This window comes from Orcinus orca, chromosome 1, assembly GCF_937001465.1.
Source record: "Orcinus orca chromosome 1, mOrcOrc1.1, whole genome shotgun sequence".
Taxonomy (NCBI): Eukaryota; Metazoa; Chordata; class Mammalia; order Artiodactyla; family Delphinidae; genus Orcinus; species Orcinus orca.
Genome location: NC_064559.1, coordinates 174,733,163 through 174,747,018, shown reverse-complemented (window position 1 = coordinate 174,747,018; position 13,856 = coordinate 174,733,163). Strand labels below are relative to the sequence as shown.

The window sequence follows — 13,856 nt, the reverse complement described above, 5'->3', positions numbered from 1 at the left end:
AAGTGAAATAAGCCAAACACAAAAGGACAAATATTATATGGTTCCACTTATATGAGGTACCTAGAATAGTCAAATTCATAGAAAGAGAAGGCAGGATGGTGCTTGCCAGGGGCTGGGGAGAACAGGAGGAAAGGGGAGTTAGTGTTTAATTGGTACAGAGCTTCACTTTGGGAAGATGAGAGTTCCAGAGACGGATGGTGGTGATGGTTGAACAATAATGTGAATGTACTTTATGCCACTGAACTGTATATTTAAAGAGGGTTAAAATGATAAGGAAAAAAAAAGAAATGAGTGCTACTTTGTAATGGGAGAGAACAGACAAGAGAAAGAGAAGGACAAGCATATTGAGCAATATAGAAGCAACCTGGAATCTGACTTGGCAGAAATAGATAGGACTTTTTAAAAACAAGAAAATACAATGTTCAAATTTTAAAATATATATACATATATATTTTTTCCTTCTGTAAGTTCAAAGCTTCCCAAAACCACATTTTACCCAAAAAGCAAATCTATACTAGAGTCCTGTTTCTCAAAAGGAGGTGTGTGAAGGGTGCATAAAAATCACCTGGGGAGGTTATAAATGCAGATTCCTGGACCCTACCCCATGATTCTTGTGCATGCAAAGATTGTGGAACCATTGCCTTAGAAACAGAAAAGGAAAATTAAGTACAGATAAATATCTTTTGTCCTAAAACACATGCACCTATCCTAAATGTATAGGTTTCATTTATTCAGAAGTCTATCCTCAATACAGTATTAAAAGTAATAATCACAGCCATAATTGAAAGATTTTCTTGTCACTTTTTTTTGTGGGAAGAAAAGCATTTAGAAAATTTGAAAGGTTCTCCTAAACAATTTTTTAAATGGTAATCTTTAAATGACAACTTGTGGGGCATTAAAAATGTTTTATTTTAACTCATAATCTCAAAATTATTTTTTTAAACTTCATTCAATTATAGTACCCTTCTAGTTACCTTGAAATATCCCCCCAGTACCATTCTGCATCCTGAAGAGAAACAGAACCGTCCTTCATTCCATTTGTAATGGCTGAAGTCATTGGCTTAGGTGGCTTTGGTGGAAGAGCTAGAAGAGAAATGAATATTATTATTTTGTAGATGTAAATTATTATTTGTTTTCTAATTTCCTCAAACACAGCTCATTAACCAATGTACACTAAGATTCAAATAATTATAAGTCAAATTAAGAGTTATTTTATGTTAAATGTTAAACATTAGCCAAAGAAAGAGTCCTTTTAGAACTCTACTAATAATTGCCTGAAAAAATGAAATATTCGAGCTATTTGCGTTTTCTTCCTTCTTATAAAGTACTAGCTTTTCGTTGGATTCCCTTCTCCTAGACCAGGGGTGGGGAATAGAGAATGTCTGTGCCACCATTCTTTCAAGGTGGCATTGTGAATGAGCGGCACTCCTTTCCTCCATGCCAGGAATCGGTCTCAAAATCCACGTCATTTTTTCTTTATGCAGTTTTTTTTTTGCCCCACCGCGCGGCCTGCGGGGATGTTAGTTCCCCAACCAGTGATTGAAACCGTGCGCCTGCAGTGGAAGCGTGGAGTCTTAACCACTGGACTGCCAAGGAAGTCCCCTCAAAATCTGTGTCATTCATGCTTCCAGGCATCCATTATCAGTCCATCAGAGTGAGATAAAGTCTGTTTGTCATCCCTGCCTTAGGCAGAGGAGTGAATGAATTGCATGAATAGACACCACCCAAAATGGCTTTGAAAGCAGTGAGCTGATTCAGCTCAGTTCCCTGGTTCCCAGAAATACGTATTAAATGTCTATCATGCGCAAGAAAGTGCTAAGAAGTGGGGATACAGACTTGAGTAAGCCACCGTCCCTGGCCTTGAAGAGTTTACAGCTTTGTGAAAATGTTTGCCAATTAGACTGTTTGTAATTAGACTGTCCATCTGGAGCATGCCCACTTTTGTCAGGCGCACTGGGGCTCCCTGGCCTTCCTGCCTCTCCAGTCCTGGCCCAATCTGCCCCCTACTTTATGATTTACTGACAATTATCATGAACCAGCTCTTCTCTAAATTTGAACATCACATCCTATGGTTTTGGTTTTTTGTTTTTCACAGTATGCTCTTTCTCACTACTTTCCATAGTCTTCTCTGTACTTCATTTTTCAGAAAAGGATGATATGAGATCTGCTTTATTTAAAAATACTGACTAGGCACCACAGCCTCTGTAGCTGAGGGCTCAGTAGCTTGATCCCATGAAAAGGAGGAGCAAGGCCAGGCAAGTGGTTATTGGGAGAGAAGTAAGCTGTTCACGTGTGCGTTTATACCTATGCCTTTAACACGTTTCCATAAAAAGTATTAATAAAGAAATGGACATTGAGACACTAGTCCTGACTAAAAATCAATTGATTCTGCCTTTGTGATAACTATCAAAGGGTATGTTTCATTCACATAAGAGTACTTATTTTTCATTTTCTGGTGTTAACTTAAGAACACAATATAAAATACATACCAATTGACACAGACTGACTTCTGCACTTGACATAACCATTTACATCCATTCCTTACAGGAGACAGATTAAGTGTAAAAGATGGTCAATTTTGAGTTACAAAGGTTGCAGAAATGACTTTGGTAGGGTTGGGTAGTGCTTTGTCAAATGGATGTCATAGTTTATTACTAGTAAAGAGAAAGGAAATGTAGTTTGCATTACTGTGTCAGTTTTTCTAAAAAAAAACTTAATAGGGGCTCTATATTTAGTGGTCATATTAGGAAAAATGATAATCTGTAGAATGAATAGTTATGTTTTGTTACAACTAATACTTTCTTTGTTAAAAAGGTTGTTAAAAAGGAACGAAATTGGGTCATTTGTAGAGACATGGAGGGATCTAGAGACTGCCATACAGAGTGAAGTGAGTCAGAAAGAGAAAAACAAATATCGTATATTAACGCATATACGTGGAACCTAGAAAAATGGTACAGATGAACCGGTTTGCAGGGCAGAAATAGAGACACAGATGTAGAGAACAAACGTATGGACACCAAGGGGGGAAAGTGGCGGGGTGGTGGTGGTGTGATGCATTGGGAGATCAGGATTGACATATACACACTAATATGTATAAAATGGATAACTAATAAGAACCTGCTATATAAAAAAAATAAATTAAATAAAATTCAAAAAAAAATAAAGGCTAAAAAAAATGTATATTTGTACACACACACATAATAAATTAAGTAATTTTAAAAATAATAAAAAGGTTGTATTGGGACTTCCCTGGTGGTGCAGTGGTTAAGAATCCGCCTGCCAATGCAGGGGACACGGGTTTGAGCCCTGGTCTGGGAAGATCCCACATGCCGTGGAGCAACTAAGCCCATGCACCACAACTACTGAAGCCCGCACACCTAGAGCCTGTGCTCCGCAACAAGAGAAGCCACCACAATGAGAAACCCACGCACTGCAATGAAGAGTAGCCCCTGCTCGCTGCAACTAGAGAAAGCCCACGTGCAGGAACGAAGACCCAATGTAGCCAAAAATAAATAAATAAATATTTTTTAAAAAGCTTGTATTGAGTCTTCAATTTCAAGCGTGGCTTAAAATGTAAATGTATCACATGATGCATTTAAATACAATGATGCCTCTGAAGCAGTCAAACAGCATTCGTTTTGTGTTTAGAACTACAGAAGAAAATCTCTTCAAATAAAATAGTTCTAAATTAGAAAAAAAAATAAACTTTTAATTCTAAACAGATGTCCAAAAAACTTCTCTCTCAAAAGACAACATGAAGCCCCTTCACAAACAATTCAGTCCAAAAGCCATTAAGGGAGAGCTGATCATGATGGCCAAGAGCTGGTGTCAGAGCCCAAAGCAGGTGAGGGAGGACTATGTCCATGTTTGAGGGCAGCTGCACAACAAGGATCTCAGAGCTCCAGCAGGGTGAGGAGGGAATCCTCAAGAGGGCAACTTGGCGTGGGGTGTTGAAGGTGAGTGAAGAAGAAGGGCAGTGGCCTGGGACCCGGGTGGCACAGAGTGTTGGAGACCAAGCTAACAAGGACACAGTCCTAGGAGGTGGGCATCCCAACACAGTGGGGCAAAGCCAGATTAGGATGCAAAGAATTTCTAATTGGGCAGGGGATGGGAGGGGGTAGGCAGAATGTAGCAATAACTATGAAAGACTGGGTAATACAGAGAAATGGATCAAATAAGTAGAACTACTATAGATAATAGGAGCTGGGGTTCTCACAGTCTAAAAAGGAAGTTACAGATATGGAAAGGCAGAAAAATAGAATGAACCCCCTGGTTTGGACTGCAATTGCAGCTATTGATGTGAACTCATGGAATTCAACAGATAGATAGATAGATAGATATAAATGTCTGTACTTATAGAAAATACAACTATTCCCTAGCTCTGTCCCCTGAGAGGTCCTGGGATCAGCAAAATCCTAATATGCACACCTAGCACCCAGATCTTGGTTTCTAATGCCATTCTGCACTAAAAGGAACCAGGGCTCTTTGAAGAAATGGCTGAGGTTGGGCAGAGCAAGTACCAAATGTACCTGGAACATTATGTTGTGCTAAAAAGTAACCAAGTACTCAAAGAATGAGGGGCCATGACAAAAGAACAAAGAAGTCAGCTTGAAGGGGCTCCCACTACCAAATCTGGGATAACTGGAGCATCAATACAAATAACAATAGTAAGGGAATATAAACCATTAAACAAAATAGGAATCTATGTGTCCACACAGATATAAATAAATAAATGAAAAAATTGAAAGATTAATGAGGAAGACATATAATTTCGAAGGCCTTCCCACAAATGCTTATTAATCACAAAAGTATTGAAAAAGACTAATATAATATTGGAGAAACCTGACAAATATACCTTAATCAAGGTTACTACCAACAGTAATGGTGAGATCATGGGCCCGCAACAGGATGCATCACGGACACAACATCACTTCTGCCAAATACCTGCCATATATGCATAAGCTGAATCTAATCATGAGGAAATCAGACAAACCACAGACAAATCATCAGACAAACCACAACTGAAAGACATTCTACAAAATAACTGGCTTGGTGCTTCCCTGGTGGTGCAGTGGTTAAGAATCTGCCTGCCAATGCAGGGGACATGGTTCGAGCCCTGGCCCAGGAAGATCCCACATGCCACGGAGCAACTAAGCCCGTGCACCACACACCTAGAGCCTGTGCTCCGCAAGAAGAGAAGCCACCGCAATGAGAAGCCCACGCACCTCAACGAAGAGTAGCCCCCACTAGCCGCAACTAAAGAAAGTCCACACGCAGCAATGAAGACCCAACACAGCCAAAAATAAATAAAATAAATAAATTTATTTTTAAAAAAAAGATTCCCTCTAAAAAAAGAAAAACAAAACTGGCTTGGAATCTTCAAAAATGTTAAGGTCATGAAAGTCAAGAAAGACTGAGGGACTGTTCCAGATTGAAGAAGACTAGAGAATCATGACAATTAAATACAATGTGTGAGTCTGGACTGGCTCCTTTTGTTATAAAAGACATTACTGGGACAATGGCGACACCTGAATGGGATCTGAGGATGAGATGGTAGTAATGCATCAATGTTAATTTTCTGATTTTGATAGTTGTATTGTGGTTACGTTGGAGAATGTTCTTATTGGTGGGAAATACACACAAACATGGTCATCATGGACTATCATGTCAGCAACCTACTCTGAATGGTTCAAGAAATCAAGTTCTTTGTATCGTACTTGCAACTTTTCTTTAAGTTTTAGATTGTTTCAAAAAAACTTCTTTTTTAATTAACAAAAAAGTTATAGATAATACTGTGGGGAAAGGGGAACAATGTGAATGTAAGAATGCAGTTGGTCCCCTATCTCACACCATATATGCAAATATTAACTCAAAATGGATCAAAGACCTAAATGTTAAGAGCCAAATGATATACCTGACAAAAAATTGTATCTAAAACACATAAAGAACCTTGCAACTTAACAGAAAAAAAAGTGACTAAAATTAAAAATGGGCAAAGGATCTGAATAGGTATCTCTCCAAAGAAGATATACAAATGGTCCACAAGCACATGAAAAGATATTCAATATCATTAGGCATCACAGAAATGAAAATCAAACTGCAATGAGATACCACTTCATACCCACTAGGATGACTATAATCAAAGAGACAGATAATAACAAGTGTTGGTGAGGATGTGGAGAAATTGGAACTTTCATACACTGCTGATGAAAATGTAAAATGATGCAACTGGTTGGAAAACAGTCTAGTAGTTCCTCAAAAGGTTAAACATACAATTACCATATAACCCAGCAATTTCAATCCTAGCTGTATATTTCAAGAGAAATGAAACATACAACCATACAAAAACTTATATATAAATGTTCATAGCTGTATTATTTATAATAGCCAAAAATTGGAAACAACCCACATGAATAAATAAAATGTGGTGTGTGTGAGAATACATATACATATAATTAAATATATTTAATATTTAATTATAAATTAAAAGGCAGTAAAAAGGAATAAAACATGCTGTAACATGGATAAACCATGAAAACATTAGACTAAGTGAAAAAACAGTCATGAAAGACCACATATTATATGATTCCATTGTCCAGAACATGAAAATCTATAGAAGACAAAGTAGAATAATGGTTGAGTTGAAGGGGAAAAGGGAATGACAGTTAATGTATGCAGTTATGTATGCAGGTTTCTTTGGGGGGTAATGAAAATGTTCCAAAATTGCTTGTGGTGATGGCTGCACAACTCTGTGAATATATTAAACACTACTGAATCATATACTTTTTAAGTGGATGAATTGTATGGTATGTGAATTATATCTCAATAAAGTTGTTTTTTTTTTTAAAAAATCAGGCTTCTGAAATCACTAGATGGGGGAGAGCTTGCTATAATCCATACTTTTTTTTCTAATTGGCTACTTATTTATACTTATCTTCTTTGAAAAGGATGTGGCTTATAAAAGTAGCAACAGTTGGAACTATAATTTTGTAGAATTTAAAATTCTTCTACGTATAAGGATTAACAGTTTAAACGTGTGCTATACAAAAGCACTTTGCTATCACTATGAAAGGTACAAAGACAAGGCACTCAAAAGAACAAATCTAGAGGGAATGACACTTAGAAACACCTAACCATAATTCTCAGCAGAATGAGGTAAATAACTATAATAAAAGTAAAGTAAGGTGCAATGAAAACCCAGCAAAAGGAACAATTGATCCCCTCCTGGGAAAACTTCAAGTTCAAACACTGGGCTTCTCAAACCTAGTCCTTACTGAACTGAATGCCATGACCAGGAGGGCCCAACAAGAACCAATTCGCCTCCTTGAATCAGCAGGTAGGTTACAACCTAATCACCAAAAGGAGCCACAGAGACTTGCTGCTGTCTATATTCCTTCTCTGGGGGAGCTCTATACTGAACTGAGTTGACCAGCAGCTTGGGGAATCTGCTATTTATGGATAATGACAGTTTACTGATAGCTCCACCACCACCAAACAGATAATGACCATGTCACATGTATTACAGAGGGCTCCCATAGCCTCCTTAAAACTTGCTTGTCTCATCTGCAGAAATATAAGAAGAATGAAATGATTATAAAGCTGTTCCTACATAAAGTTGCTAAAAGAACACAATTAAGAATGAATGAAATACTGGCCTATTTCTACATTCTCATCTAATTAAACAAGTATTTATTGAATACCTTCTATGTTCTAAAAGCTGGGAATACAGCAATGAACTAGACAGACACAGTCTTTATACTTATGAACTTTATAATCCAAAAGGATAAACTTCAAGATAATTCATCATTCTTAAAATCATGAGTATGTTCAAATTTAGTTCAACTAAACTAACATGAGTCTTCAAACTAAATGTTTTGCTTTCTCTAGCAGTTGATCTCCCTCCCATGTAAATTATAGAATTTATTGGATGAAAGTAAGTAAAAATTTACCTTACAAAACCTTCTTATTACATGGAGATAAGCATATTTTTATCTATATGTCACTTCCAGATTATGATATTATAAATAAAGGGAAAAATTACAAATCACATACATTTTAAGTAGGTCAAGTGGAACACATAAAGGGAGAAGCTAATTAGGGTACATTAATTACCTTTCAACCCCTTGACAAAGTGATTCTTGCACTGAGTAAGCACTGCAGTGCTGAGTGATAAATTAAATGCACCTGAGCAAATATTGGGCTGGCCAAAAAATTTGTTCATGTTTTTCCATAAGGTCTTACAGGAAAACCCAAAAGAACTTTTGGCCAACCCAATACCTTCCTACATAAGTATTCATAAAATACCTAGCACTTTTGTTTCTATCTAGTAGACAATGAACAGTACTTCTCTTCCCATTTTGAAAAATTATATTACAAGTTTTAAAATATTAGCCATACATAAAGATGTTTCAAATCCAGTTTTTAATATGTAGATATAAGAACAAACATATACACATATATGTTTGTGTGTATGTATATACATGCATAAAAACATCTGGAAGAATACACAAACTGCTAATAGTGTATACAACAGGAATGTTGGGAGCAACACAGGAGAGCACTTTACCTATATATGCATGCTTTATTTATGTATGTTTAAAAAAAAAACCAAAAATGGTTATGAATAATTTTTCATTTTAATTTGTTGTGTTTTCTGACTTTTTAAAAAAAACTTTCAAAAATTCACTTTGATTTTTTTAATTAAAGAAAGTGTTCAGGGGCTACAATGCTGTAAAAAAAATTATTTCTTTGGTCATAATCTACAAATAATGTACAAATAGAAGATTAAAGTATTGTATCAAGTTAAATGTACTGGGCTTCCCTGGTGGCACAGTGGTTAAGAATCTGCCTGCCAATGCAGGATACATGGGTTCAAGCCCTGGTCTGGTAAGATCCCACATGCCGCAGAGCAGCTAAGCCTGTGCACCACAACTACTGAGCCTGTGCTCTAGAGCCCGCGAGCCACAATTACTGAGCCCAAATGCCACAACTACTGAAGCCCATGCACCTAGAGCCCATACTCCGCAACGAGAAGCCACCGCAATGAGAAACCCACATACTGCAATGAAGAATAGCCCCCGCTTGCCGCAACTAGAGAAAGCCCGTGTACAGCAATGAAGACCCAACACAGCCAAAAATAAATTAATTAATTAAAAAAAAAACTACTAGAGCTAATAAATAAGTTTGGCAAAGTTGTAGTGGTCCAAGGTCAACACATAAAAGTCAGTTATATTTCTATAAACCAGCAATGAACAATCTGAAAGAAAATTAAGAAAACAATTCCATAAATAAGTGGAAACACATCTTAGGTTCACAGATGGACAAAAGCAATCTACAGATCCAATGTAATCCCTATCAAAATTGCCATAGGCTTTTTGTAGGACTAGAAAAAGCAATGAAATTCATATGGAATTAAAAGGGACCCTGAATAACCAAAATAATCTTGAAAAAGAACAACAAGGTTAGAAGATTCACACTTACCTGTTTTAAAACTTACTATAAAGCTACAGTAATCAAAACAGGATGATACTGGCAGAAGGACAGACACACAGACTAATGGAACAGAACTGACAAATCAGAAATAAACCCTCATACGTATATGGTAAACTGATTTAGGACAAGAGTCCAAAGACCATCTTTGGGAAAGTCTTTACAACATATGGGGCTGGGGAAACTGTATATTCATATGCAAAATAATGCAGTTAAACTCCTACCTCACGCTATAAAAAAAAAATTAATACAATCTGGATAAAGTCCTAAATGTAAGAGCCAAAACTACAAATATCTTAGAAGAAAATATATAGGGAAATCTTCACAACATTAGATTTGGTAATAATTTCTTGGATTTGACACCAAAAACACAGGCAAAAGGGAAAAAATAAACTGGAATTCATCAAAATTTAAAACTTTTAGGGACCTCCCAGGCAGTCCAGTGGTTAGGAGTCCACGCTCCCACTGCAGGGGGCACGGGTTCGATCCCTGGTTAGGGAACTAGATCCCGCATGCTGCAAGGTGTGGCCCAAAAATAAAGTTAAAAAAAATTTTTTTAACCTTTGTGCATCAAAGGACACCATGAAAAAAGTGAAAAAGACAACTCACAGAATGGGAGGAAGTATTTGCAAATCATATATCTACAAGGGTTTAATAATCAGAATACATAAAGAACAAATCAACCAAAAACAAACAACTGAATTTAAAAAATGGGCAAAGGACTCGAATATTATTGTTGCAAAGCAGATATACGAAAGGCTAATAAACACATGAAAAGATTATTATTAGTTATTAGAGAATTGCAAATCAAAACCACAATGAGTTATCACTTCATACCCATTAGGATGGCTATTATCAAAATAACAGAAAATAGCAAATGATGGCAAACATCTGAAGAAATTGGAACCCTGGTGCATTGGTGCTGGGAATGTAAAAATGGTACAGATGCTGTGAAAACAATTTGGTGGTTTCTTAAAAAGTTAAACATAAAATTACTAGATTATCCAGCAATTCCACTTGTAGGTATATACTAAAAGAATTAAAAGCAATGACTCAAACAGATACTTGTACACCAGTGTTCATAGCAGCATTATTCACAATAGCCAAAGGCAGAAACAAACCAGTGTCCATCAATAGAAGAACAGACAAATAAAATGTGGTATACACATATAAAGGAATATTATTCAGCCTTAAAAAAGAATGAAATTCTGATACAGGTTACAACATGAATAAATCCTGAATGCATAATGCTAATTGAAATAAGCCAGACAAAAAGGATAAATACTATATATTTATCTCAACTTATAAAGTACCCAGAATAGGCAAATTAATAGAGACAGAAAGTAGAATAGAGGTTACCAGGAACTGTGGGGTGGGGAGAATGGAGGAATTATTGTCTAATAGGTACTAAGTTTCTGTTAGCGATGATGAAAAATTCTGAAAATTGATATTGGTACTGGTTGCACAACATTATGAATTTACTTAATGCCACTGAATTACACACTTAAAATGGTTAAAATTGGGCTTCCCTGGTGGCGCAGTGGTTGAGAGTCCGCCTGCCGATGCAGGGGACACAGGTTCATGCCCCGGTCCAGGAAGATCCCACGTGCCGTGGAGCGGCTAGGCCCGTGAGCCATGGCCGCTGAGCCTGTGCGTCTGGAGCCTGTGCTCCGCAACGGGAGAGGCCACAACAGTGAGAGGCCTGTGTACCGCCAAAAAAAAAAAAAAAGAATATACCACCCCAAAGTATGCCACTTTGGCATGAGGATTATTTTGAGCTGAAGGCAATTAAGAAACAAAAGACACAAGAGGAACTCTCTGCCCTCCCCTTTTCTGTCTAAAGGCAGGGCATATATTTCTATTTGCAAAGACATCTCCCTCTCCCATACCAGGAAGACGAGAATGACTCAATCACCAGAAATGACTTTTATCACAGGAGACAGCACCAACTGGAGTCTGCATAAACAAACCTTACTAAAATGACCCTTATCTTCCATTAATTTCCCCATATATTTACCTTCCCACAATTTACTACCCCTAGAATCCCAAATCCTTTTAACTTTGTCTAGTCACTTCTCCACAATTTATCACCCTTTCTTAAAATGGTATACAAGCTCTCACTGATTTTTCAAAAAGATTTTAAAAATAGACAAATATTTAGCTAGACTTACCAAGAAAAAAAGAGAGAGGACTCAAATAAAATCAGAAATGAAAGGGAAGACATTAGCACTGATACCACAGAAATACAAAGGATCATAAGAGACTACTATGAATAATTACATGTCAAAAAACTGGACAACCCAGAAGATATGGAAACATTCCTAGAAACATACAACCTATTAAGACTGAATCATGAAGAAACAGAAAACATGAACAGACCAGTTACTAGCAAGGAGATCGAATCAGTAACAAAAATCACCCCAACAAACAGAAGTCCAGGGCCAGACGGCTCCACTAGTGAGTTCCACCAAACATTTTAAAAAGAATGAATACCAATCCTTCTCAAACTCTTACAAATAATAGAAGAGGAAGGCCAATATCTCCAATGAACATAGATGCAAAAATCATCACCAAAATATTAGCCAACTGAATTCAACAATACATTAACAGGATCATACATCATGATCAAGTGGGATTTATTCCAGGAATGCAAGGATGGTTCAACATCCATAAAGCACCATGTTGTGATATACCACATGAACAAAATGAAGGATAAAAGTTATATGATCATCTCAATAGATGCAGAAAAAGCATTTGACAAAACTGAACATCTGGGCTTCCCTGGTGGTGCAGTGGTTGAGAGTCCGCCTGCCGATGCAGGGGACACGGGTTCGTGCCCCCTTCCGGGAGGATCCCACATGCCGCGGAGAGGCTGGGCCTGTGAGCCATGGTTGCTGAGCCTGCACATCCGGAGCCTGTGCTCCGCAACAGGAGAGGCCACAGCAGTGAGAGGCCTGCGTACCGCAAAAAAAAAAAAAAACTGAACATCTATTAATGATAAAAACTCTCAACAAGGTGGGTACAGAGGGGGGACTTCCCTCATGGTCCAGTGGCTAAGACTCTGCGCTCCCAATGCAGGGGCCTCAGGTTTGATCCCTGGTCAGGGAACTAGATCCCACATGCTGCAACTAAGAGTTCAATGCCGCAACTAAAAATCCTGAATGCCACAACTAAAGATCCCACATGCCACAACGAAGATCCCACATGCCACAACTAAGACGTGAGGCAGCCAAATAAATAAATATGTTTTTTTAAAAAAAGGTGGGTACAAAGGGAACATACCTCAACACAATAAAGACCATATATGATAAGCCCACAGCTAACATCATATGCAATAATAAAAAGCTGAAAGCTTTTTTAAGGAACAAGACTTATTTATTTATGGTTGCATTGGGTCTTGTGCTGTGCGCGGGCTTTCTCTAGTTGCGGCGAGCAGGGGCTACTCTTCGTTGCGGTGTGTGGTCTCCTCATTGTGGTGGCTTCTCTTGTTGTGGAGCACAGGCTCTAGGTGCACAGGCTTCAGTAGTTGTGGCATGCAGGCTCAGTAGTTGTGGCTCACGGGCTCTAGAGTGCAGGCTCAGTAGTTGTGGCACGTGGGCTTAGTTGCTCTGCGGCATGTGGGATCTTCCAGGACCAGGGCTCGAACCCATGTCCCCTGCATTGGCAGGCAGGTTCTTAACCACTGTGCCACCAGGGAAGCCCAACAAGACAACTTTTATTCACCACTTTTATTCAAAACAGTTTTGAAAGTCCTAGCCAGGGCAATTAGGCAAAAAAAAAAAAAAAAGAAAAGGTATCCAAATTGGACAGGAAGAAGTAAAATTGTCTCTATTTGCAGATGACAATATATTACGTATAGAAAACCCTAAGGACTCCACAAAAAAAACTGTTAGAACTAATAAACTCAGTATAGCTGTAAGATACAAAGTCAATATATAAAAACCAATTGCATTTCTATACTAATAATGAGCCATAAGAAAGAGAAATTAAGAAAACAATCCCATTTACAACTGGATCAAAAAGAATAAAATACCTAAGAATAAATTTAACCAAGGAGGTAAAAGATCTCTACACTGAAAACTATAAGGCACTGATGAAAAAAACTAAAGACACAACTAAATGGAAAGATATTCCACACTTATGGATTGGAAGAAAACTGTTAAAATGTTCATACAACCCAAAGCAATCTACAGATTCAATGCAATCCCTATCCAAATTCCAATGGCGTTTTTCACAGAAATAGAAGAAACAATCCTAAAACTGGCACGGAACTACAAAAGACCCCAAAGAGTCAAAGCAATCTTGAGAAGGAATAACAAAGCGGGACGCTTCAAACTTCCTGAACACAAACTATATTACAAAGCTAA

The 13,856-nt window shown here is 37.6% G+C and overlaps 1 protein-coding gene across 2 annotated transcripts in view; it reads right to left on the bottom strand.

Annotated features, from left to right (window-relative positions):
• Nucleotides 1-13,856, bottom strand: part of PIK3R3 (phosphoinositide-3-kinase regulatory subunit 3) — an 85,325-nt gene that overhangs the window by 36,703 nt on the left and 34,766 nt on the right. For both annotated transcript variants that reach the window (XM_012539060.3, XM_049702598.1), the window contains exon 3: nt 975-1,083. In XM_012539060.3, coding sequence (XP_012394514.1) covers nt 975-1,083 — 109 coding nt within the window. The remainder of the gene's footprint in view (nt 1-974; nt 1,084-13,856) is intronic.